General features: G+C 40.4%; 1 protein-coding gene and 1 long non-coding RNA gene across 4 annotated transcripts in view; one reads left to right on the top strand and one right to left on the bottom strand.

Moving 5' to 3' along the window:
* Nucleotides 1-16,121, bottom strand: part of LOC126059768 (uncharacterized) — a 53,441-nt gene extending 37,320 nt beyond the window's left edge. The window contains exons 1-4 of one of the 3 annotated variants that reach the window (XR_007513492.1): nucleotides 16,032-16,121; nucleotides 11,000-11,080; nucleotides 5,573-5,780; nucleotides 3,245-5,096 (exon numbers count right to left, since the gene is read on the bottom strand). This is a non-coding gene — a long non-coding RNA (uncharacterized LOC126059768). Of the gene's footprint in view, nucleotides 1-3,244; nucleotides 5,097-5,572; nucleotides 5,781-10,999; nucleotides 11,081-16,031 lie in introns of those variants that run through there. The other 2 variants (XR_007513493.1, XR_007513491.1) reach the window with 2 other exon arrangements.
* Nucleotides 16,122-16,292: 171 nt separating this feature from the next.
* PRKG1 (protein kinase cGMP-dependent 1) overlaps nucleotides 16,293-27,123 on the top strand; it is a 1,427,928-nt gene continuing 1,417,097 nt past the window's right edge. Inside the window, exon 1 of the mRNA XM_049855705.1 lies at nucleotides 16,293-16,558. Within this exon, the coding sequence (XP_049711662.1) occupies nucleotides 16,293-16,558 (266 nt within the window). The remainder of the gene's footprint in view (nucleotides 16,559-27,123) is intronic.

The following is a 27,123-nucleotide window of genomic DNA, read 5'->3' as shown; positions in this document are numbered from 1 at the left end:
TTTTTTTTTACAATTAGCCTGAAATCAAAGAAAGAATAAGGCACAGTATAAGGACTAGAATTCTCCAAGTCTCTGCTAGACAAGAATGGCAGGGAAGTGGAGAGCCAGGAGTCAAATTTGCCTTCTCTTTTTTTTTTTTAGGGTTGGCTTTGGCTTTTGTCTTGGTCATCTAGTGCTGCTGTAACAGAAGTACACAAGTGGGTGGCTTTAACAAAGAGAAATTCATTCTCTCACGATTTAGTAGGCTGGAAGACCAAATTCAGGGCATCAGCTCCAGGGGAAGGCTTTCTCTCTCTCTTTTCTGGAGGAAGGTCCTTGTAATCAATCTTTCCTGGTCTAGGAGTTTCAAAGGATGCAGTATTCTCCTGGCTATTGTTTCTGGGTGGTATGAGGTCCCCATGTCGCTCTGCTGGTTTCTCTTTTATATCTGGAGAGATTGGCTTAAAACACAACCTAATTTTGTAGTTTGAGTCCTGTCTTACTAACTGCACTAACATAGAAGTATGATTTACAACACATAGGAAAATCACATCAGATGACAAAATAGCGGATAATCACACCATATTGGAAATCATGGACTAGCCAAGTTAACACACATCTTTGGGGGACATAATTCAATCCATAACAGCTTTATACTTAAAGCTACCTCCACAGTCTCTCAAGTTAGTGTTGCAATATGACAAACTATTTCTCTACTCTTCCCATCTGCATATTCAAAGTGGATGCAGAGTAAGATAATTATGGAGAAAGATTATTTGAAATGTACCACTAATAATCAATTTTGATGATGTCAAAAGAAACTGAGTCAATAATAAGCTTAATCTATTGGATGAGGCTTATTCTTGCAGAGGATTCGGGAATCAGGTGGCACCAAATCTGAAGTGGAAAGGTACTCCACCAAGTATCAGCAGTGACTGGCTTTTTATTGACAAAACTTGAAAGAAGGCAGCTTATTTCTGACTGGCTTATACAATTTACTATTGAAGCTATGTCAGGATTTCATTGATCAACGAGATCAGCCTGATTTACAGGGAAGCAAGGCTTAAGTTTTTTGTAAAGACAAATGTTAGGGACGTTGTCCACTCAACCGCTGACACCATTTTGTCAGCTACAGGACTCCATTTTTATTTCATTTAACAATGATTAACTTTCAGCATCAGTTTATATTGTTGGTTCTCAACTGGTGCAAAATGTCAATAGTGCTGAGGCTGAGAAACCCTGATTTATGCAACTAGTGTTTCACTAGTTCTAACTTCTTAAAGAATCTAGGAAAAACAAAACAAAAACAAACTTGTTCCTGTAGAGTTGAGTCGATGCTGACTCATGGCAATCCCTGGATGGCACTAACCGATGGTTCCAACCCATCCATATTTTTTATTGGTGTAGATGGCTATCTCTCAGGGATGTTTTAGAGGGAAATTTTGTGCGGGAAATCAAATCTCTCAAATCCATTGAATTGTAAGATATTATGCATTCTCTGTGTTTTTTGGGAGAAAGACATGGCAGTCTCCTTCCATAAAGATTACCGTTGGAAACCCTGTGGGGCAATTCTATGCTGTCCTATAGGGTCACCATGAGTCGGAATCAACTGGAAAGCTACGGGTTGGTTTGGTATTTGTTTTTAATTTCCTGAAGACTGCCCTCCAGAAGCCGCCCAAGAAATTAGTGAAAACTACCAATATGAAGACTAAAGCTTTATAGAACACATTTTAGGGTAATACTCTCCACCGGTGGGAGGGCTCATGCTGCTGAACTCCATACAAAGTTCTGAGGGTAAGGAAAGGACAAGAGAAGGGTCATGTTGCAGCTCTTTCTGGATGCTGTTTATTAGTAAAACTTGTTTATGGTATTTATATATTAAAAGAACATAAAAATTCAATTTTTAAAAAATTATCCCCATTTTGGTATCTTGATTGTGGCAATGGTTCCATCGCTGTATACATCTGTCAAAACTCATCAGATTAAAAAAAAATTGTCGTATAGTCAATTCCAACTCACAACAACTCTATAGGACAGAGTAGGACTGCCCTATAGAGTTTCCAAGGAGCATGTGGTGGCTTTGAACTGCTGACCTTTTGGTTAGCAGCTGTAGCACTTAACCACTATGCCACCAGAGTTTCCAAAAAAATATGTAACACTTCATAAATTTTACTTTAAATATGGGTAGTTTACTGTATATAAATTATTTCTCAATAACATTGTAAATATTATACATAAAATACATCAAAACATTCTTGTTGTGAAAAGTTCAGATAACATATATTAAGGAAAACCTGACAGTTCTCCTTCACTGTTCGTCACTGGTTTCTACTCCCCTCTCCCAGGGTGACAATTCTTAACATTTTATCTAAAAGCTTCATTTGCATTTAAATGCATACATGTGTATTTTACATATATTATATAAAAACATTCACATAAATGCACTCACAATTTTTTTGTTTGCTTTTCTTCACTTTTCTTGGAGATTTCCCTATAAGTCTACTCTATTCTTTTTGATGGCTACATAGCATTTCATAATGTGATCATATCATAAATTATTTAATCACTTATTTAAGTTTATATTTTTCTTTTACAGTGAAAAATGTCTATGTGGATACAAATGAACCTTTTCTATAAGCTTACATTTTTGAAGTGGAATCAACAAGTAAAATGAAACACACTTAAAATCTGAGTAACTAACCCAACCTAACTCGTTGCTGTTGAGTTGGTTCCAACTCAGAGCTCTCTCTTAACCACTGCGCCACCAGGGCTCCACAATTTGAATAACTACTAATAAATTTCTTGCTATGAACGGCTCTAACAACTTTTTCTCTCATCAGTGTTTGGGAGGGCCTATTTCTCACGATCTTGACAGGGATTTATCAATCTTTTAGTTTTTGTCAATTTAATGGATAAAATTGAATTTTATTAGTGAAGAGGAATGTCTTTATTTTTGTCATTTTGTATTGGAATCTTGGTATTTTTATTGATTTGTATTATTATGGATACCAACTCTGTTTTGCATATTTATAAAATATTATCTATAAAGTATATATTATTTAAATAAACAGATATACGTTACATTTAAAATATAAATTACATAGTATTTTTTCCTCCCAGTTTAGATATCAGTTCTTTCTTTAGTAATTCTGTTTCTAAACTATTTTTTTTGTTGATCCATTTGTTTATACATCACACTGGCCTAATTATTTTAGCATATATAGTGTAGTATATAGTATAGTAAGTATATTTAATGGGTCAGTTAGATATTAAAACAAGATCAAAATTTTTGTTTAAACATTTTTAATTATTCTGCATTCTCTGTTTCATATAAATTTTTAAATCAGCTAGTTATTTTTTAAAAAATATTGTTAGAATTGCATTGAATTTACATATTAATCTATCTGGGGAGATACGTAGTAATTATCAGTCTGGAAACTTTGACTAATCATACTACTCTTAGTTTTCTAAATATAAACACTTTTTACTATTATTCTTGTTTATAAAGTGTTTTACAATTACTTTGTGCCTGTAATCCCTCTCCAATTTTACTGTAATTTCTTAAATAGTGTTTTATTAATAGTAGAAATTGAAAACTGATCTCTCAGATGCTACACGCTAATAAGCATTCTGTATATTGTACTGAGTTTTATCAGTTTTGTCTTTATTTGGAAATAATGGTTTGTTATAAAATAAAAATCAGATTTTGGGGGATTCTAAGAAATAGAGTCATGATAATTGAAATGTCTGGGATCTTTTTCTATTAAACAGGTCCACATATTTGGATTTGCAGGTTAGCACTGTCAGGAAACTCTGTTTCTTTAAGGTCTAGTTATTCCAACTAAATTTTCCTGGTGGATGGGTTTTTACATCTACCAAGGGAAAGCAGTCTTTATAGGAGTCCTTTTCTTAGGAGTCTCTGGGTGGTGCAAATGATTAAGGGCTGGGTTACTAAGGCAAAGGCTGGTCGTTTGAACCCACCAGGAAGTACCTTGGAAGGAAAGCCTGGTGATCTGCTTCCACAAGGTCAAAGCCCTACAGGATGCAGTTCTAATTTGCACGCATGGGATTGCCGTGAGTTGGAATCAACTCGACCACAATCAGTTTGGCTTTAGAGAAGAACTACAAAAAAAAAAAGCTAATTTTAAACAACCATAAAACCCTGTGAGGAGACCACAGTATCACTTTATTGGTGCCACATATGACGTTTCAAAACAAAACAAAAAAAACCAAACCCACTGCCGTCGAGTCGATTTCGACTCATAGTGACCCTACTGCCCCATAGAGTTTCCAAGGAGCGCCTGGTGGATTCAAACTGCCAACCTTTTGGTTAGCAGCCATACCACTTAACCGCTATGCCACCAGGGTTTCCATATGATGTTTGGTTGTTTTCAAATATCACTTTAGAATCTTCCATGTGTTATTCGCTATAAAATCTTTCTGGCCATGGCATTTTATTAAATCCTCAGTGCCTCCTAGGATAAAATTCAAAAGTCCATAAAGAAGCATTTCGAAGGACCCTCCACTTGTACTTTCTGGCAAGGATGGTCGCCTCACCTTGCCCCCACAACCCCACCACCTCACTATCCCCTTTCTGGAGAATATGTTCATAGAGAAATCTATTCAAAAGCGTTATACGTATATTCAGGAAGGATCTACATTAATGAAAGTTTTTGGTAAAGTGTAAATTATAGGAACCCAGCATATTAGTTATCTGGCAGATTCACTCTTTAGTTTCAACAACTTGGGCTTATGTTAAATTGATTATTTGTTCATTTTGGCTTTATGGGAATTACTTTTTGGCAAATTAATTTTTAGGGAATTGACATAGGCTATCCCAACACACACACACACACACCTATACACACGCACGCATGCACACACACACACACACACCCCTACTCCTTATTGCTTTTCCATCCCTTTCCTCTGTATTATTATAGCACTTTGGGAAAAATCTTTTAGTTTTTTCATTTTCACCTTACCATTTTCCTTTTCCATATCTGCGTTCCCTAACCTCAAGGTGCTCTTCCTGCACTTCCATAAGCTTCTTGAGGGCAGATGTTCTGTCTTCCTCATTTTTCTGTGTTCTTAGTACCTAGTAGCGTGCCTGTGACCTATGGGAGAATGAGCAATAAATATTTGTAGAATGAATGAAACCAAGTACAGGTGCTCAGGTAATACATTTATTTTTAACTTGTTTTTCAGGGAAGTATGCCAGATCCACTTCTTAATAAAAGGATTCCTGATGTAAATATCCCTACTCCTTTGTCTTTCCTAGAATGCTAATTTGACATTCAAAGAAAATGTAAATCAGTTTGTCTGGCTATGGAGGATAGGAAGTTGTCAGTCAAGATTGATAGTGGTACACTAGTTTAACCTTCCCCAACTTGTGGTATTTTTCAATCTGTTCTTAATATCACTACATTTCTGTTCTTAACATTAAATATCGATTTTGAATGGAGACTTTTAAAGGAAGAGTTTGTTTTCATTGGCATACTTAAGCTAGAGAAATGATTTAGAAGTACAATGAATGCACTATACACAAAATTGCACACACACACACACACCCTCCAGCACCACCTTACATTACCCTAAGGTATTCCTGGCAGAGTTCCTTGCTAATTATCGTAGTCACAGTCTGAGTAATGTCTGTTTGCCTGAGCATTGTAGAGTGATCTCCCTTTATTAGATGAAGTCTTGAACAAAGGGTGGCAGGTTCTGCGTCTTCCCAGTTCAATATCCTCTCTCTTTCTGCTGTCTCTCTGTTCTCTGCAGACTGTGGATTGCCGAAAAAGATGCTGTGGAAAGGTGAGAGGAGTGCTGAGCCAAAGCAGTTTTCAACCTGAAGAAAGACTTTGCATTGTAACAAATATGATCCAAAAAAAAAAAAAGGGAAAGTTTTGAGGGTTTCTCCTATCTTCCTACTTTTATTAAAGCTATTGAAATGGAACCATATATAACACAGATTGGAAAAATATAATCGATATGGCCCTGGAAGTGTTACCTGTAAATATGGCAGTTATAATGTCTTTTGGAATATTGTAGGTTCAATGGAATGATTTCTTTTTACAGATATAATAGCAATTTATTTATTTTTACAATAAATGCCCAGACATTTCTGAGAAAATCATTTCCAAATACTTGTGTCCTCATTGAATCTGAAATAGTAGATGAACTATTTAACTATGTGATTTTGATTAGAGCAAAGAAAATTATGATAGCTAAAAATGGTTGAGAGACTGTCAAAATAGAGTGCTCATTATGCTTATTAATGGTTTGTTAGCTTTTTTACTTGGGAACTGTTAATATGAAATAGCATGAGATAAGCAGAGATGAATGTCTCCATTAGCAAAAAGCAGGTGGTGAGGATTAAGACCAGAAGTTATTCTAACATATTCTTTAAAAACTTACATATTTAATAATGTTTGGCTTGTTCTCTTAAAATACTAGACCGCTCTGAAGTTATTAAATATATTTAACTAAACAACACATGCTAAATATTTTTAAGGGGAAAACAAGCTATAAATACTTTATTTGTGAAAGGAGGGCACACACTCTTAATTGAGCAGTCTTCCTGCCTTGTCAAAAAAAAAAAAAGTTGCCATTGAGTTGGTTCTGGCTCATAAACTGCATGTATAACAGAGTAGAATGGCTCCATAGGGTTTCCTTGGCTGTAATCTTTGCAGAAGCAGATCGTCAGGCCATTCTTCCATGGAGTCACTGGGTGAGATCGACCCACCAACCTTTAGGCTAGTAGTCAAGCACAAATGTTTGACCACCAAGGAACCTCCTACTTGTTACTGAATGCTTTATCACAAAGAGACAGTTGAGACATGTTGCATTGGACAAGTGGTTCTTAAATCCATGAAATGATACCACAAAATTAGGCAATTGGTTAACATACAAACCAGCTATTAAATTCTACTTCCATAAAATATATATTCATACACAAATATGCTTATATATAAACAGAATATTTCATGAAGAATAATAAAGTCAACGATAATAGTGAACAGGTGTAAAAGGTGATTAGGTAGATGGGACACAGGAATGAGAGGGAGACTTGCCTTTGATCATATTATCTTCTTGTGACTTTTGAATACAGGGTTGCAATGAGTCAGAATTGACTTGATGGAAGGTTTTTTAGGGGTACATGTACTTTCTATTAAAAACAATTTATAAAACATGTTCCAAGTAGATGAGTCCAGCTCTTCCACTTTAAAAATCAAATCAAAAACAGAACAAAAAACCAAACTTGAAAAAGAATTTGTATTGTCCCCCTCCCAGCTCTTCTCAAATGTTTGAGATAAGTACATGAACATGGAAGGTAATGTGATCTTTCTGTTGAAACCCGTTGCCATCGAGTTGATTCCAACCCTATATGACAGAGTAGAACTCCCCATAGGGTCTCCAAGGCTGTGATCTTTAATCTTTATCTTTAATCTTGAGAGCTGAAAAGAAGACTTCAAAAGACAGCTCAAGAAGACAAAGTAAAGCATTATAATGAAATATGCAAAGACTTAGAGTTAGAAAACCAAAGGAAAGAACAGGTTTGGCATTTCTCAAGATAAAAGAACTGAAGAAAAAATTCAAGCCTCAAGTTGCAGTATTGAAGGGATTCTATGGACAAAATATTGGGTGACACAGGAAGCATCAAAAGAAGATGGAAGGATACATAGTGTCACTGTACCAAAAAGAACAGGTTGACTTTCAACCATTTCAGGAGGTAGGACATGATCAAGAACAAATGGTACTAAAGGAAGGGGTCCAAGCTGCACTGAAGGTGTTGGTGAAAAACAAGGCTTCAGGAACTGATAGAATATCAGTTGAGATGTTTCAACATACAGATCCAATGCTGGAAGTGCTCACTCATCTATGCCAAGAAATATTGAAGACAGCTACCCGGCAAATCAATTGGAAGAAATCCATATTTGTGTCCATTCCAAAGAAAGATGATCCACTAGAATGTGGAAATTTTCAAACAATATCAATATTAACATCACACACAAGTAAAATTTTGCTGAAGATCATTCAAAAGCAGTTGCAGCAGTACATCAACAGAGAGCGGCCAGAAATTCAAGGCAGATTCAGAAGAGAATGTGGAACCAGAGATGCCATTACTCTTGTCAGATGGATCCTGGCTGAAAGCAGAGAATACCAGAAAGATGGTTACCTGTGTTTTACTGACTGTCCAAAGGCCTTTGACTGTGTGGCTCATGACAAATTATGGATAATGTTTTGAAGAATGAGCATTCCAGAATTACTTAATTGTGCTCATGTGGAACCTGTACATAGACAAAGAGACAGTCCTTTGAATAGAACAAGGGGATACTGCATGGTTGAAAATCAGAAAAGGCCATGTGTCAGGGTTGTATCCTTTCACCATACTTATTCAATCTGTATGGTGAGCAAATAATCCAAGAAGCTGTACTATATGAAGAACGTGGCATAAGACTGGAGGAAGACTCATTAACTTGTAATATGCAGGTGACACAATCTTGCTTGCTGAAAGTGAAGAGGACTTGAAGGGCTTACTGATGAAGATCAAAGACCACAGCCTTCAGTATGGATTACACCTCAACATAAAGAAAATAAAAATCCTCACAAGTAGACCAATAAGCAACATCATGATAAACGGAGAAAAAATTGAAGTTGCCAAGGATTTCATTTTACTTGGATCCATAATCAATGCCCACGAAAACAGCAGTTAAGAAATCAAACGACACATTGTATTGGGTAAATCTGCAAAAGACCTCTTTAAAGTGTTAAAAAAGCAAAGATGTCACTTTGAGGACTAAGGTGCGACTGACACAAGCCAAGTATTTTCAATCGCCTCATATGCATGTGAAAGCTGAACAGTGAATAAGTGAAAAAAGAATTGATGCCTTTGAATTATGGTGTTGGTGAAGAATATCGAATATACTATGGACTGCCAGAAGAGTGAACAAATTTGTCTTGGAAGAAGTACAGCCAGAATGCTCCTTAGAAGCCAGGATGGTGAGACTTCATCTCACTTAGTTTGGACATGTTATCAGGAGAGACCAGTCCTTGGAGAAGGACATTACGCTTGCTGAAGTCAAGGGTCAGCAAAAAAGAGGAAGACCCTCAACCAGATGGACTGCCACAGTGGCTCCAACAATGGGCTTGAACACAGCCATGATTAAGACAGTGGTGCAGGACTGGGCAGTATTTTGTTCTGTTGTATGTGGAGTCACTGTAAGTCAAAAACAACTTGACTCGATTGCACCTAACAACAAGAATCTTTACTGAAACAGACTGACAGGCCTTTTCTCCCTCAGAGCCACTAGTGGGTTCCAACTGAACCACTGACCTTTCAATCGGCAGCCAAGTGTTTAACCATGGGGCCACCAGGGCTTCCTAATGGGACATGGAAGACTCATTAACTCTTTACTGTGGAGTCATTTCCAACTCATACAGACCTTATAGGACAGAGTAGAACTGCCCCTTAGGGTTTTGTAGGCTGCAATCGTTATAGAAGCAGACTGCCACATCTTTCTCCTGCAAGGGGCTAGTGGGTTTGGTTAGCAGCCAAGCGCTTTAACTACTTCACTACTAAAAACCAAACAAACACATTGCCATCCAGTCAATTCCAACTCATAGTGGCCCTATAGGACAGAGTAGAACTGCCCCATACAGTTTCCAAGGAGCGCCTGGTGAATTCGGACTGCCAACTTTTTGCTTAGCAGCTGTAGCTCTTAACCACTAAGCCACCAGGGTTTCCACCGCACCACTAGGGCTCCTTAACGTGTTATACCAAAACCAAACCCAGTGCCATCGAGTTGATTCTGACTCATAGTGACCCTATAGGACGGAGTAGAACTGCCCCATAGAGTTTCCAAGGAGTGCCTGGTAGATTCAAACTGCTGACCTCTTGGTTAGTAGCCGTAGCACTTAACCACTACACCACCAGGGTTTCCTTAATGTGTCATAGGGGCAATTAATTTCCATGGATGACTATGGAATCATTTAATCAATAAGAATTTAAGATTATTTAAATGTACTCCCAGAGCCAAAGATTTTAATAAAAACAATTAAGACTATGAAAGAGAATTACTGACATTATTAACAGATGAGAAAACTAAGGCTCAGCAAATTAAATAATTTGCACAAGGTCAGAGTGTTTGTCCACTACAGAAGCGGATTTATATTTCCGTAATAGTAAGGCCCAACTTTAAACATAAACATCATTCATGAAAGAGAACTTGCCATACTCAGAAGGCTTTTCACATTGCCATCAGCGTGCTTTAAACAGTTTATAATTTATATAGTAACCTTTTATGTCCCCAAGTATCCATTTGAAATGCATTAGTTTTTCTGAAAATGACTCTTGGAAAGACATGCATCTGAGAATGGTGAAATATTTCTAACATTTTTAATAGGAATTTTTTTAAAAAAGTAGTTGAGTAATCTATTACTTTCATCTTGTTGCCTAATAAATTACCATAAACTCAGAGACTTACATCCATTTATTAGCTCACAGTTCTGAAGTGGGAAGTTAGCATAGCATGCTTGGGTCCTCTGCTCAGGGTCTCACGAGGCTGAAATTAAAGTGTCAGCCAGGCTATATTCTCATCTGGAGCTCCGGGTCCTCCTTCAAGCTTTTCACGTTCATGTAGTTGTGACAGGATTCAGTTCCTTTCAGTGACAGACTGAGGTCACTGTGTCCCTGCTGCCTATCAGCAATTTGCCCAAATTCCTCGCCACATGATCCCTTCCATCTTTAAAGCCAGTAATGAGAGAATCTCCCTCAACTCCCTAAACTTGAATCCCTCTTGAACTTTGGATCTGTCTCCAAGAAGAGCCCAATCACTCTTAAAGCTCATCTGATTAGGTCAGGCCCACCTGGATGATCTTATCTGAAAGTCAACTGATTTGGGACCTTAATTACACCTGCAAAATCCCTTTCGCAGCAGCAGCTAGATTGACTAAGTAGCTGGGATAAAGTATGTGTATGCCAGGGTGGGAATCTTGGGGACCACCACAGAATTCTTCCTACCTCAAGAAATGAGTAGACCGAATACAGTATAAATATTCCCACCACCACCGCCAGGCCTGTCCGCATCGCTGGGCTACTCTCCTGCCAAGAATCAGAGTAGACATTCATTACCATTTTATTTTAGAATTACATACGACAACCTTTTCTTTCATCTCACTTCATTTGAGTCTTAAATAAAGATCCAGGTACAGGACAATTTAGTATCCAGAGCCCCACTTTAGAGTTGGGAAAACTGAGGTTTAGGGTGATGAAATTATTTGCCTGAAGTCACAGGCCATCCCAGTCTCCATATTTCAGATCCAAGGTTCTAATACATTGCAGAACTTGATTTCTACAATATTTTCAAGTGCCATTATCTGTTAGTTAAATTTTACTTTTCAAAATTTCTAGGAAGAATTATTTCTTCAAACCTGGAGGCAGGTATCACGGGGAATTGGAAAAGGCAATGGTCTTCTTGCTGCAGGTAGAATGAGAAATAATTCTATTTACATCATTAGGACCACCTTGTGAAAAGCATTTGTTTTTCTGTAGGAACATATTCTTTGAAAACATTAACGTTACGACTCATTAAACTCAATAAATGGAAACTAATTTTGAAGCTTATTTAGCAAAGGCAGTATTTCATTTGCTATGTTCATGTTCTGTGTGGTGGTTAAAGTAGATGGGAGTGTGTTTTAGTACTTCAAACTTTTATCTTGCCCAAGGTGACGACCACATAAAAAATGATTCCCAGAATGTGCTTGGGTCCTTTGACAATATTGAAGCCACATCTAGTATGATGCAGGCTTAACTGAAAATGCTCAAAGCTTCTATTAATCAAAAAGTATACTATAATCTTTATAGGGCCAAACAGGCTCCATTTTAACTCTTTCCCTCAAAGTTTTAAATTCTAAAGTTCACAGATAGATGTTATTTGTAAGAGCAGATCGATCATTTCAAACTGTGAGTCGCAGGGAAAATGGGATTCCAAAGAATCATGAAAGTAGAAAGGTAAAATGGACAGTAGGTAACTGCCACTCCTCATTTTACACGAGGCAAGTGAAGCCCAGGGAAAAGTTAAGTAACTTGCCCAAGAGCACACAGCTCGGGAAAGGGCAGAGACATGAACATAGGTCTTTTGGTTCCAAGTCAAGTACTCATTTGAATCCACCAATTGTGTCCCTTGATGCAAGGTGTATTGCATGCAGTTTTTCACAAGTGCTGTTATTTTTGCAACCAAGAGGAGTTTGGATGTAGCGATATTGGAAATAGATGGTTTGAGTCGATCATGGTTAGTCCCTGCCCATTCCAGATGCTCCCACCTGTCTCTCATTTCCCCAAACCTCCCTTCTCCACACCTCTGCGCCCATCCATGTGGACCTCACTCAGACCGTCTGCACATGGCTATTTTCTTTGCTCTGGGTCCTCACATCACGCACCAGGGTCAATGTTGTTCCAAGCATGGGGCCATGGGAGTGGTCTACCCTGCTCAACAGTAAATGCAGCAATTAATTGAACTTAGACCAATATTTTTTGGTGAGGAGTATTTTATCACTGATGTTGTTTAGCATTTCTGGTGCATGAAGATTATAAAAAGCAGACTGACTTTTGGTCATTATTACTATTCTTTTTAAATTTTTTATAGACTCTATTGTCCCACTGTCTACTGCAAGACTGACTTCTATTAAACTTTAAGGACAGGAATCTCCTAAGAGAAACAAGCCTCCAGGTTTTTTAGAAAGTGGGGTGGGTGGGTGGGGTGTGTGTGTGTGTGTGTGTGTGTGTGGTGGGACCAAGGTACCATCATAACGTATGAAACCACACATAAGTTTTTTTTATTTGCTTTCAGTGGGCTCGTGTTGTTGTTGTTAGGTGCTGCGGAGTCGGTTCCGACTTACAGCGCCCCTATGTACTACTGAACAAAACACTGCCTGGTTCTGTGCCATGGTCACAATCGTTGTTATCTTGAGCCCATTATTACAGCTACTGTGTCAATCCATCTCGTTGAGGGTCCTCCTCTTTTTCGCTGACCCTCTATTTTACCAAGCACCGGGCTCATAAAGAACTGAATATTTTAATGCATTTCTGACAGAAGCAGTGATACAAGGGGATAAAGACAGCTTGAGTCAAATCTGAACAGTGTGACCATGAGCAAAATACCTAATTTGGCTACACATCAGTTTCTGCATCTACAAAATGGAAATTTTAACCTACCTGTAGAGTCATCAGGAGGATTAAAAAATTAGCCCTGTGTTGACACGTATTAAACACACAATAAACATTTACTGCCTTGTTATCATCTTCATCCAGTAGTTAGAAGATGCCAGATTTTTTTTTTTAAATGGGCTTTTACACATGATTCTGCATTTTTTCTTTACTTCTATCAAATAAGGAGCATGCAAACACTTTTACGGCTATTTAAAGACAACTTCAATTTCATTGTGATTAAGATTTTCATTTAGCAAATTTTTCTTGGGGCACTAGATGGCGACCTTTTCCTTTAAAAAAAATTTAAGGTTTCTTCATCTGGTTTGACAGTTGAAACTTAGCGCTACTAATTTAGAAATAGGCAATAAAGAGCAAAGTCACATCTTTGAAAACTGGATTGTCAGAATCGTAGAATTTCTACAGGTTCAGGTTTCAAGCCAGGAAGAGTCCTGGATTCCAGCTTCTGCCCTGAACTTTACTTCTCAACATCTCACTTTCCTCTTTTATAACACAAGGTGGTTGGGTTAGATCACCTTCAAAGTTCCTTTCAGTTCTAAAATGCTGTGATTTCTAATAATTCAATGCTTATTCTTCTACCAGGCTGTCTTTTCTCAGGCTTTCCTTGTGTTCTAAATTAAATACTTCTTAAGCCAGCGGACAAGACTTCATGACACTAGGTGCCAACATCATTTAAGTTAAATCTGGTTTATGAAAAAAACAAGTTTAATTTTTTAAGATAGAGATGAATTTAGGGTTTTGAGGTGTGTGTGAGTCGGAATCGAATCGACGGCACTGGGTTTTTTTTGTGTGTGAAATCTTGGTCTAAATGTTTCTTTTTGTTTAATAAGCAGGAAAATATAAATAGATATGAATAACATATAAATACGAATAATAACTGCATGTAAGATAACGTACAAAAAACCCATTGCCATCAAGTTAATTCCTGCTCATAGTGATCCTATAGGACAGAGCAGAACTGCTCCATAGGGTTTCCAAGGCTGTAATCTTTATAGAAGCAGAATGTCACATCTTTTCTCCTGCGGATCAGCTCAGGGGTTCAAACCACTGACCTTCTGATTAGCAGCTGAGTGCTTAACCACTGTGCCACCAGGGCTCCTTCAAGATAATGTAAATCCCGGAAAAAAAATTGTCCTTGTAAGTCATTTAAAAACTATTTCTACCTCTTCCACAAATAAAGTTGAACCTATGCCTAGATTTTTGGATGTGCTAAAAGCTTTTTTCTTCCAATGTGTTATTTTTAAATATCATTTATTGTGTTTCAGAAAGGATTGTAGCACATTAAGTTGTTCATAGATAGAAGCAACACAATAGTAACTACAAACAAGACAGGGAACCCCTTCTCAAACACGAATAGATGAAGCTAGACTTGAGCGTCCGGAGCAGTTAAAAAATTCAGATGTGATTTAAAATGTTTTTAATTTAAAATAACCAGATGGGTAGAACTAACATAAATAATAAAGAAGTCTCCAGAATAAAATATATTTTTGGGTTTATTTACGCAGCAAAATGGGTGCCTGAATTTCTTTTATTTAGGTGTTTCAGAAAAGGTAGAAATTACATATGTGTGTGTGTGTGTATATATATATATATTTGGATAAGTAGCCAGTAATTATACATTGATTTTTCTTTATAAGGAAAGTTACTGTTTCAGAGAATCTTTTTGTGTCTCAGTTGCATCTATTTTTTTCCTTAAAAAGAACTAGTAATTGGATGATTATTACCTGAAGATATACCCCTCCCACAAAACCCAAAAAAACTTTCATGTTACAAAAAATATTTGTTATGAAAAATGCTCCTTGTGACATATACAGGTAAAATAAAACAAAGTGTAGACATTAGTGGGTACTGGGCTCAAATGGGCAGAATCACCTCTTTGGTATAGAGTGAGGTGATGGATGGAAACGTAAGGGATAAACACAGGATCACAGATGCAAGCCTTCACTATGACTGGAACTGGTAGGGTAACCAGCAGTTCGGCATTGGTGGAAGCCACTTCAGGGCAATGGCAAACCATGTTGTCATATAATTGGGATGTTCAATACACAGATTTCAACTCCAGTAGTTAAAATAAAATCCAGACTTTAAGAAGTTTACAATTAACTCTTGTCCTTTGTCTTTTCAATGAACATTTGGCTCATTACCATATGCATGTTCATCCAGCTTCTCCACCAGACAATTTTAGTTCACTATTTCCAGTAAAGTTTTACGCTGGAAAAACAAAAACCAAACACAAACTGGAACTGTTATTGCTCTGTCATCCTTATTACTCGGGGTCACAACTACAGGAGTTCACAGTAAAAAACACACACACTCAGCACACACCCTTCTGAATCCATTCAAGCATCCAGAGCAGAAAAGAAGTAAAAGGTCAAGGCGCAGATGAATTTATGCAGGTTATTGTCTAAAGGCAGTTTAATATTTATGAAATGTTCCACATACATACCCAGTCTCTCTCTCTCTCTCTCTCTCTCACACACACACACACACTCTCACACACCACAAACTCTTTAGGATCCAGTTACAGGCGCTGCGTCATCCGCCAGATCACATGGTAATTGTTGCTATTTCAAGGATCAAGTGGCATAAAGCTCCCCCCAACCCCCCACCCCACCCCCTTTCTTTGATACCATATAGCTTGGAAGAGTGATTATTGTGAGATGGGGTGAGCTCTCTGATCCAGCCCTCCCAGCTAGAAACCAGGCTCTTGGTGGGGTAATGCGCGCGCGCGCGTGTTCTCACGGAGAGATTGGGAAAGGGGGACGGGGGAGGGGGTCTCAGGGGAGGAAGGGCAGCTCTAATTGGTTTCTCAATGAAAGATAATCACCTATTCCCCCGAGAGGCTGGGGATTAGCACTCTGCTTCTCTCCATCGCTTTTAGACTTCTCATCCTTCCCTTGGTGCTTTTAGTCCATTCAGCAGAAGTGGATCGAAGAAAGCGGCTCCTCGCGCCGCATTAGGGACAGCACTCTGCTGCGCTCGAGTACTTAGCGCCCCATTCACTCACTCATTCCGCGCTCGCCTCTCGAGGCTGTTGTCCCAGCCGCCGCCGCCCGAGAAAAAGTTTCGCGGAGGGGCTCCGGGAAAAATGAGCGAGCTGGAGGAAGACTTTGCCAAGATTCTCATGCTCAAAGAGGAGAGAATCAAAGAGCTGGAAAAGCGACTGTCAGAGAAGGAGGAAGAAATCCAGGAGCTGAAAAGGAAGCTTCACAAATGCCAGTCAGTGTTGCCCGTGCCCTCGACTCACATCGGCCCTCGGACCACCCGGGCGCAAGGCATCTCCGCCGAGCCGCAGACGTATAGGTCCTTCCATGACCTCCGACAGGCGTTCCGAAAATTCACTAAATCCGAAAGGTAGGCTCTGGGGCGCGGCGCGGGGAGCCCAGCCCCACGCCCGGCGCGGCGGGAAAGGGCGAAGGCCACTGCTCCGGGCGGTGGGCCGGGGTGCCGTCCCGGGCGGCGGCTCAGAGGCTGGGGTTCAGGGCTGCAGCCGCGGGGCTGGGCAGCGCAGGGCGCCCCCTGCTCGCCGCGGCGCGCGGAGTGGGGGCGGCCCCCGCGGCCCGGGAATGGGAAGTGTTTATTTTTATTTCTGCCCATCACGTGCTGTGCTTGTCTCTCTCCGGCTGGGAAAGGCGAGCTCCTTGGGGAGACGCGCCCCTGTGGCGTGGGGGTGGGGAGAAAGACCGCGGAAAGTTTTCTCGCGTCCGCTAACTTGGCCACTCCGCACCCGGCTGCAGTCGCGCCGTCTTTCTTTCGCGCTTCCCGGTGGGGGCGCCCATGCTAGGACCAAACCCTGCCTTTTTCTGGGCCAGAAGAGCTTCCCTGAGGCGACCCCGGCCCCAGGCCACGGGGCATGCTCAGTGGGGCGGCCAGAGCCTCCCCGGCAGGGCGGAGGAGATTGGAGAGGGCTGGGTTCAATTTAGGGACTGAACTTGCAAAGAGCCGGACCTCTGAGGAGAAGGCGCGGGGGCGACGGAGGCGGGGCTGGGGCGCGACTCCTCCGCCAGGCTCCGACCCCGGGAATTCTGGGGGGAGGTTTTATTCAGGGGGGTCACTTTCACCGCTCTGAGATGTCGCCAAGAAATCGTAAAGAAACCCCACGTTCTGAAATTTGGTTTGCTCTGCTTGCGTGCCTTCCAGAAAAGCCACACCTTGGGCTGCCCTGGGCTTGGAGGCGGCTCCGTGACCTTGCACCTGATAAAGGTTTGGGGTTATAGTTCAGCCCAGTCTTAGGGTGAATAGTCCTCCCCTGCCCCCCCCCACCCCGTTTCTCTTCCTTCTGAATCCCTCCCAGAAAAAGTTGGGATGAAGCGGGGGTGGGGGGTGTTTCTTCAGGCGCCTTGAGGCTCCGTCCTTTCATCCTCCTGGGCATTTTAAGAGCCTGATTTCTGCCAGTTCAAAGTTGTGTGTCGCTCACTTGGGGTGTGCAGAGGAGGCTGGGCGGATTTTGGCCACAAGTAGGAAGCTTTTGCACTCCACTCCCAGTCTTCACCGGAGAAGGCTGATCGATTGGCTCCAGCATTAAAGCGCCTCTGGACATTAGGGAGAGGAAGTGCAGACTCCAAAGCCCATTACTGGCTTTTAGTCGCTGGAAGTGCATGGCAGAAAGTGCATTTCACAGGATATTGAATATTCCATTAGGCGTGCCTTCATGCCCGCCTGCCTCCTACCCCTTGCCTCTTCTTAGATCACTTGGTGTCTGAGCTTGGGACCCTCGGGAGACCCCTAAACTAGTCCCTCCCTCTTAGCGTTCTGACTTTGTGGCCAGCGCTTCTGAAGAGCATGACCTCTCGTCCGATCCCCCATCCAAGCCAGTTCCAGGACTCTGAATGTCCGTCACTTCTCCAGTGCACCCCCTCTTTGCGTCTGGGTGGACTCCCTCAGGTATATAGATTACAGTGGCGGGGGGGGGGGGGGCAAAGGAGGCTGGGCAGGGGTTAAGAGCTATTACAAGAGGCCCGGGAGCTGGGAGTGAGCTGGAGAAAAACAGCTACCAGGCAGAGGAGTTGCCTTAGGAAATGCGGGCCCCTTCTGAACCGAACTCTCAGGGGGCAGCTTTTAGATTTCCGGAGTGACACTCCACTTAGGAAGTTAACACTGTCCACCCGGCACCGTTCTGCCCATCCTGCTTTGAAAGTCCTCATCTGTTGGAACAATGGCATTCTTTCTCTCAGGCCAGGACAGCTAACAGAGCTAATATTTGGCTTTGCCCTTAGTGGGGAAGCTGCTGCTGCGTCTCCCTCAGCCGGGCTGCACATTCCGCGGCCGCTGCCCTGCCCCGCGCTCAGCAGCTGGAATCAATCTGCCCACCTCCTGAAGAAGCCACTTCATCAGCGGTCACCCGGCAGCTGCTCGCCTCCCAAGGCTGCCGGGCTCGAGCTTTATCGCATTTTTGAAATTTCAGATTTCTGTGTCTGCGTTGTGCCTCTTAGAGAGTTAACAGCACCGTTTCCCAGCAGAGAGATTTCACCAGGGTCTGAGGCAGGAGAAAACCCTCCCGCCAAGATTCCACTCTGCTTTACAAGCTCTCAAAGAGACATCCCCCACCCCTCCCTCATCCCCACCCCCCCCACTTCGTTTTTTCCTTTTTTCTGACAAGGCATCTCCCTATAAATGAGAGGAGTTTTTCTATTTACTAGGCGGAAATGGCTGATCTTTCCTAAGAACACATCCTCCTTTTTCTATCCCACTCCTCCATCCTCCTCCCCCCCACCCCCCAACATTTTCCGTTTTAGGGGTAGGAACATTCTTCATAAACGTGGATCATGCGCAGTAGAGGTCAAGCACACTTTTGCGTCTGTAGCAATGGCTAGGGTGCCTTCCTGCTTCCTCCCTGCGCTGCTTTCCTCTGGGACTGAGGGTAAACTTTCCCACTCAGCGCTTAGTTTCACACTTTCAGATGGAAGCGTGGAGTTTATTTCCAGCAAGCTGACTCAGAGTTTAAAATTTTTGACAGGTATAATACATGAGCATAGTAACCTTTGGAATTAGGTACTCATCCTAGCCCTTAAAGAGACAGTAATAACTTACTACTGGCGAGCCACCTTATTTTGTTCAAGAAATAATTAGAAATATTTCTGCGATATAATATTTAACAGTAAACAAGGTGCTTTCAAGATAAAAGTTATTTTTCTGATTTTCACATATTTGGATTTGGCAAGTAGATAGACTATCACCTCATGTGTCCTTTGTTAACAGCTGTGCCATCCTGATGGGCTTACTAGGGCTAAGAGACACTGCTTTGTTACAAAACTAATGTTCTGTTATATTAGCTGTCCACACTACAGGTTCATTTTAAACTTGACTAGAACACCCAGTTTTTATACTAATAAAAGTACAATCGTTGTCCCTTGGTATCTGCGGGAATTGGTTCCAGGACTACCATCCCCATACCAAAATCTGCAAAGCTCAACTCCTTTATACAAAAAGGCATGGTGTTGCATATAACGCACATCTTCTGTATATTTTAAATGATCTCTAGATTACCTGTAATACCTAGTTCATTGTAAATGCTATGTAAGTAGCTGTTATACTGTATTGTTTAGGGGCTAATGATAAAAAAGTCTGTACATATTCAGTACAGACAAAAGCATCATAGTCCACTGTAAAAATTTTTCCCCTGAACATTTTCGATCTTGGTTGAATCCAAGGATGCAGAACTTGCAGACATGGAGTTTGGTAGGTGAAATGGTAAAAGAGCTGTAAACACTGCTTTAGAAAATGATTACAATCTTAAATATTTACATAATGGGTGATGAAAACATCTTAAGCATTTATTGCCGTGGAAGAAAATGGGAGAATTCACCAACCATTGTAATCAAGTAAACCCAATTAGCCAGATTTCCATGTGTCCACAGAGGGTATCGTGCACCATCTCCATTAAGAATGATGTAAGTAACTAAGGAATGCGTAGATGAAAATTATACCGGGGAAGATCTGAGCTCTCAGCATAAGTATCAAGTGTACAATATGATGATCAAGTTTAAAAAGAAAACATCCGACTTATTGCAGTACTCATTTTCAGACCCTTTAGAAGTGCCCAGTAGGGATCGAATGATTGTCGTGAAAACTGCAAGCTGTGTCTTAAACGGTGGTGAACATGTTTTCAGTTTATGTACCACTCTATGCCAAAGAACTCCAAGTGTTACACAGAGTGTGTGTGTGTCCATATATATATATGTGTATATATATATATATATATATACACATACAACTGGTTTGTGAACTCTTTGAAGAATTACCTCTTTCCCTTTTTTAAGGTCTGAATCATCATTCCCTTAATTCTTTGCACACACTTAAATTCCTTCTTTTGGCTGCCTAGTTAGCCATTGTATGCTCAGGGGACTGCACACAGTTTTTTGTTTTTTTTTTTTTAATTAGCTTAAGCAGAGGCTAGAATGAATATTATTCTGTTACAGGAATAATAATAGACTGTATTCCAAAGGCATTTGAACTATTCTTGTCATTAATCCCTTGATTCTTGATGATGTAAATTTGATCATTTGGAACTTTAACATCTTTCCACTGGGAGGGATGGCCCAGAAAATTGTTTGTCTTTTGTATCTCGGATCCAATTCAGATCGGTTTTGACCTTGGGACTATAGGTATTAGGTCAGATCAAGGGGGTTGGCCTAATTTTGATCTAAGCAACTTCCATGAAGTAAGGTGGTTAAAAAAAAAAAAAAAATGCCTGAGTCCATTCCAGGACAGAGTAGAACTGCCCCATAGGGTTTCCAAGGCAGCAATCTTTTACGGAAGCAGACTGCCTGTCTTTCTCCCACAGAGCGGAACTGCCAGCCTTTTGGTTAGCAGCCGAGCTCTTAACCACTGCACTACCAGGGGTCCTTGAATTAAGCTGGTACCAGTTGTATTCTGGACCCAGCATCAGTAAAATAGCAATGAAAACAACAGCGATAAAGATAGCTGATTTTAGCAGGTTTAGCAAGGTGCTAAACCCATTGTTTTCTCACAACAATCCTAAATGGCACCCCCATTTTTCAGGTGATAAATCTGAGGCTTGAAGAAATTAAGTGACTTGTGTAAGATCTCACAGCTAGGAAATATCAGAGACAAGTTTCAAACTGAAATTTTCAGTTTCTAGTGTTCTAATTTCTTTTTTTTTTCTTAATTGTGCTTTAGGTGAAAGTTTACAAATCAAGTCAGTCTCGTCCAAAAATTTATATGCACCTTGCTATGTACTCCTAATTGCTCTCCCCCTAATGAGACAGCACACTGCATCCCTCCACTCTCTCTTTTTGTGTCCATTCAACCAGCTTCTGACCCCCTCTGTGCCCTCATCTCCCATCCAGACAGGAGATGCCAACATAGTCTCATGTCTGCTTGATCCAAGAAGCTCATTCTTCACCAGTGTCATTTTCTATTCCATTGTACAATCCAATCCCTGTCTGAAGAGTTGGCTTTGGGAATGGTTCCTGTCTTGGGCTAACCAGAAGGTCTGGGGACTATGACCACTGGGGTGCTTTCAGTCTCAGTCAGACCATTAAGTCTGGTCTATTTATGAGAATTTGGGGTCTGCATCCCACTGCTCTCCTGCTCCCTCAGGGGTTTTCTGTTGTGTACCCTGTCAGGGCAGTCATCAGTTGTAGCCGGGCACCATCCAGTTCTTCTGGTCTCACACTGATGTAGTCTCTGGTTTATGTGGCCCTTTCTGTCTCTTGGGGTCATAATTACCTTGTGTCTTTGGTGTTCTTCATTCTTTGTAGAGCTCTAATTCTTGACTGCTCCCCTATACAGCCTCAGAATAGGGCCAGTTTCATCTTAGCAACTAATAACTGGGGAATCATCTTAGTAACTAGGAAGAAATGAAACTAAATTAGAATAGGATTTAAAAAAATCTCAGAGCCAGCACTAAACTGACCTCATGGGAAAGTGACCACAGAACACTTGTACCTAGTGCATACACCTTGAGTGTGCTCTGCCAGTCTGAAATTTCATCACGTGGTCCTGTTCTTGGAATTGCCATTAACTAACCTTTCCATCTTTTTCCTTTCTCACCAAATTTCTGTAGCTCTGTATAATGTCACAGGCAGGGCTGATGAATAACAAGGAGTCATGAAGGATGCAGAAATCATATGGGTTTCCATTCTCCTAACCTCCCTTGGATTTCATTCATTGTATTCTTTGCCTTTTGCCTTAGGGGCCCGTCATACTAATCCCTGCATTCCTACTACTCCATCAAAATGAATTTATCAGTAACTAATAATATATTAATATGTTAACCCGTTACTTCTTCCTAATTTACATAGTAGTGTTCTAATAGGGACTTGTAGGGAGAGGACATTCATTTAGTTTTCTCAGGTGAATAGTATTCATGACAGGAGTTTAAGGGGTAACAAACTGATGGCGGAAGGGCCATTTTTAGGCAGGAGGACTTGTAACATCCTAATATCTTGCCACATGTGATTGGCAGAGGACAGCTTCTGAGCTTAAGCACTTCACACATACTCTCAGTCAAAGCTGCATGGGAGGCGGGTAGTACCTAGTGCTGAGAAAACTATGCACATTTTTGCTGAAGTGCTTTTTAAAGGATCTCAGAAATGGGACCAGAATGAAAATTTAGGTTTTTTGATTTTATATCCAGACCAGAGTTGGTGGATTGGTGTCTTTAGCTTATCATCTGATTATATTATTATTTAAAACATATTCACGTGGCTTTGGGGTTGACTCTGGTTTCAGAATCGTGTACCTTTTCTATTTGCTTTTGTAGTATACCAGAGCCCTTGTTCCATTTGAATGACTGATATCTGTATAGGTTGACAGTTTTACATTGATTGAATCATGGATTCACTAGAAATTTAACTGACCCTCATGAAACTGTTTCTAACAGTCCTGAAAAAAAAAAAAAAAAAAAAAAAAGATGTCAGTTCTTTTGCCTCTTTCCTGACTCAGGGCCTGTTTCCCAGTGCCCTCTCACATCTGTGTCAGACGAGATGCTGAGAGTGCATTAGAATTCTTTCTTTTGATAAGATTTTCAGGTGATCTCATAGTTGCTCAGGGTATGAATAATTATTTTCATTTGCCATTGAGAATTTGCTTATCAGAGTTCAGGACCTATGTTATCTAGGTTCTTGTAGCTTTTGGAACTTACTCTGAGCTCTGAGATAAACCAGGGATGGTATATCCTGTTTCACAAAAGTGAAAGCTCAGAAGTTTGGGAATTGTCAGAAAGGAGTCCTGACCTTGAATCTAGCTTTGTTGTTGTGCCGTACCATTGGGTCCCTGAAGAGAAGAGAGGATATACGCACATACACACACAGACCCAGACCCTCCCCCGCCATACACACATCAAACTTCCACTTTATTCAGTTTATAAATTTCCTTCGTCTTGTGGTAGTTATTATTTCGAAACACCTCCAAGTTGATGCATACCAGTTTCTTGTGGACAGGAGAGCTTCCCTCTTTAGTCTGTGATAAGATACATCACAGCATCTTGCAATTTGTCAGATACTTGTGCTTGGTGTGGACACCATCCCTATGTTGTCTCCCAGACCAAGGTACTGGAAACAGTATTCGTTGCTCTTTGTTGAAACCCTACCTTCCACTTTTACCCAGTGATGATTTTCCATTATTCTTGGATCTGCTTGTATTGTGTGTGTCTCTTTTGAGTCTCTGTGTCTTTCTCTTTAGTGCAACATCTGTAACCCTTCCCAGAACTATTTCATTTGCAAAAATCACAGCAAATGTGGAGCAGAGCTCTTGCTCAGAATATCGCTGTAGCCTCTCTAAATCTTTTGTGTCTTCACATGTTTCAGATATTATAAGGTTTGAGCTTCCTAATGTTTTGAACCCTGAGGGTGTACTAGTTAAGAGCTACGGCTGCTAAGCAAAAGATCGGCAGTTCAAATCCACCAGGCACTCCTTGGAAACTCTATGGGACAGTTCTACTCTGTCCTTTAGGGTCACTATGAGTTGGAATCAGCTGGACGGCAAAGGGTTTTTTTTGGGGGGAATATTTTAAAAATAATTATTTATTAGCTGTTCATATTGAAAATACACGATTTTAAATATTTGCTCAATGCAAAAGGTTGATCTTCCCAGAAAATGTTTTCTAGAAAATATTCTTTAAATAGATTTGTTTTATGATAACAAAAGCTGACAATATAAAGAAATCTCCTTGCTTTACTTATTGTTTTTCTTAAACAAACGGATTCCTTTCTTGCAGTGCCTAGCCTTTCTTTGCACTACTCAACTACATAAACATTATTGATGAATTGCAGACTTTAGAGTACACTGTGTTGGTTCTGGCGGAGCCCTGGTGGTGCAGTGGTTAAGAGCTTGGCTGCTAACCAAAAGGCTGCCAATTCAAATCCACCAGCCGCTCTTTGGAAACCCTATGGGGCGGTTCTGCTCTGCCCTACAGGGTTGCTGTGAGTGGGAATCAACTTGATGGCAGTGAGTTTGGTTTTTTGATATTGGTTTTATTTTAAACATTTTCATATTGTTTCTTATATGTGAATATAATAGAAGCCCATACTACCTCATAGTTGTTTTAATACCATCAATATAAAATTTCTGTTGACTAGGGTGTGTTAGAATACTGTTTGGTATTTGTTCTGTCCAGTGTGCTAAGTGCATGTTTAATCTTTCTCTGATTCATAGTGAGTTGATATAGCCTTGGAAATTAGTCCTAAATAGTTAATGTGTGTTGCTGAGACTTGATTATCCACTATAAAAATATAGTCTTGAAGATACTTATAAAATTTAAAGTCTACAATATTTGTGAAAATGAAAATGTCTCCATAAATAATTCCTTATTATGCTTAGAGAGAAGAGACTGTAAAGTGCTGTGTGTGCATAAATCTACATATGCGTTTGTGTATTTGTGTGTGTATAATGCACAAACATAAATACTGTTTTGTGCATGTGTGTTTAACTTGATCTCATGATTGGTGTGCTGGAGTCAGGTCCTACTGGCTCTAGAGAACAGATTTTTAGCATCTCTTCCCAACTCTGCTTGCAGGGTTACCATGTTTCTAACATGAAATCAGTCGTGGTGGAAATATTCACCCTGCAGAAATGAGGAAACCACACAAGTTAGGGCATTTTTCCCCTACCCCTGGTGGATTGTTTAACATTTACCGGCACACTATTGCGTTTAGAATCTCATGGAATGTTAATTGAATTGGTTAATGATAGGATTCTATCACTACTTTCAAATATTTTATTTGAGGAACCTTGTGAATTAAGCATATGGTAATTTTATGAATATGGTATTGATTTTTTTTCCCTGGTATTTCTTTAGTAGTGTTCAACACTTGAGCTTTAAGTCCCTCTGTCTTCCTGAAACAGTTAATTTTGTGTTAATAAATATTTCATCGTAAAAGGACTTGAACTTGAATCCTCCTATAATGGAAACCCTGGTGGCATAGTGGTTAAGTGCTATGGCCACTAACCAAAATGTCAGCAGTTTAAATCCACCAGGCACTCTTCGGAAACCCTATGGGGCAGTTCTACTCTGTCCTATAGGGTCACTATGAGTCGGAATTGACTGACGGCAACGGATTTTTGGTTTTTATGATGAGAATAACCACACCCCTAATTAAACCTCTTTATAATTTGGTGAATTCCTCTGGTCAATTTTTTTTTTCAAATTCAGTGCTAAAGAGAATTCTAGAGTTTGTGAGGCAGGAGTGATCCTAGACGTCATCCGTATTAAAAGCTCCTTTTGGCAGAGAAGAAAACTGCAGTTTGAACTCAGATTTCCTTAACTTCTGAATCCAATGAATGGCAGTGCCCAGCTTTGAGCCCTCATCTCCCAGGACAGTAGCTTTTCTCTAGATCAGTGTTCCTTAAGCCGGTGCTTCTCAAACTTTGATGGACATTAGAATCAGCTGAAGAGCTTTAAAAACGCTTGAAGCTCAGAGTGAACCTCATATCAAATAAATCAAAACCTCTGGGATGGGTCCCCGGCATCAGGATTAAAACAAAAACAAAAAACCCTCAGGTGTTTCTACTGTGTGACTCAGTTGGAGAGCTAGCATCTTAAAGCAGTGCTTCTCAAACTTTGCTGGGCATGCAGTACACCTGGCGCCTCGTCACAGTGGAGATCCTGATTCTGCAGTCCTGGGTGGGGCCTGAGGTTTTGCATTTCACACAAGCTCCTAAGTGATGCTGATGCTACTGATCACTTTGAGTAATAGCTTTCAAAGGTGTATTTTACTGACCATGCCACCTGCATCATAACCACCTGGCCTCCTCGTCAAAAATGCATATCTCTTCGCATCCTCTGGAAACTGAATCAGAATCCACAGGTGGGCTTCTAGTATCTGCATTTGTAACTGGGTATCCAGGTGAAACTCCAGTTGGGATGACGTTTGCCTTTGACCCAATGTGAGGCTTTAATTGAGAGTAGATGCCATATAATTAGCAATGGGGTATTGCTGCAAAATAAAGGTTTATTTTCCATTTAGACTTTTTATTAATGCAAGTATTATCTCAAAAGGGGGAAGAGCTAAGTCTTATGTGTTCCGGTGAATTATTGAAACAAAGGCATGTGACATTAAAGATTAACAGAAGGCCTGATAGTTACTTTAATTGTTTGAAATTTTTCCTATGCAGCCAGGAGAGACTTGATGTGAGTGGACCCAGGGCAGGGTTTCTCAGTAGTAGCACTTGATATTTTGGTGTTGATAATTCTTTTTTGCATGTGTCTATCTTGTGAGTTATAAGATATGTAGCTGCATTCCTGACCTCTACCCACTATATAACATTAGAAATCCCTCAGGCTTTGACAACCAAAAATGCCTCCAAAACCAAAAAAAATCAAACTCTTGGCCATCGAGTTGATTCCAACTCATAGCGACCCTATAGGACAGTAGAACAGCCCAAAGAGTTTCCGAGGAGTAGCTGGTCAATTCGAACTGATGACCTATTGGTTAGCAGCCAGGCTCTTAACCACT

The sequence above is a fragment of the Elephas maximus genome, chromosome 16 (assembly GCF_024166365.1).
Source record: "Elephas maximus indicus isolate mEleMax1 chromosome 16, mEleMax1 primary haplotype, whole genome shotgun sequence".
Classification (NCBI taxonomy): domain Eukaryota; kingdom Metazoa; phylum Chordata; class Mammalia; order Proboscidea; family Elephantidae; genus Elephas; species Elephas maximus.
The sequence above is the reverse complement of the archived record's forward strand: the minus strand, read 5'-3'. Positions and strand labels throughout refer to the sequence as shown.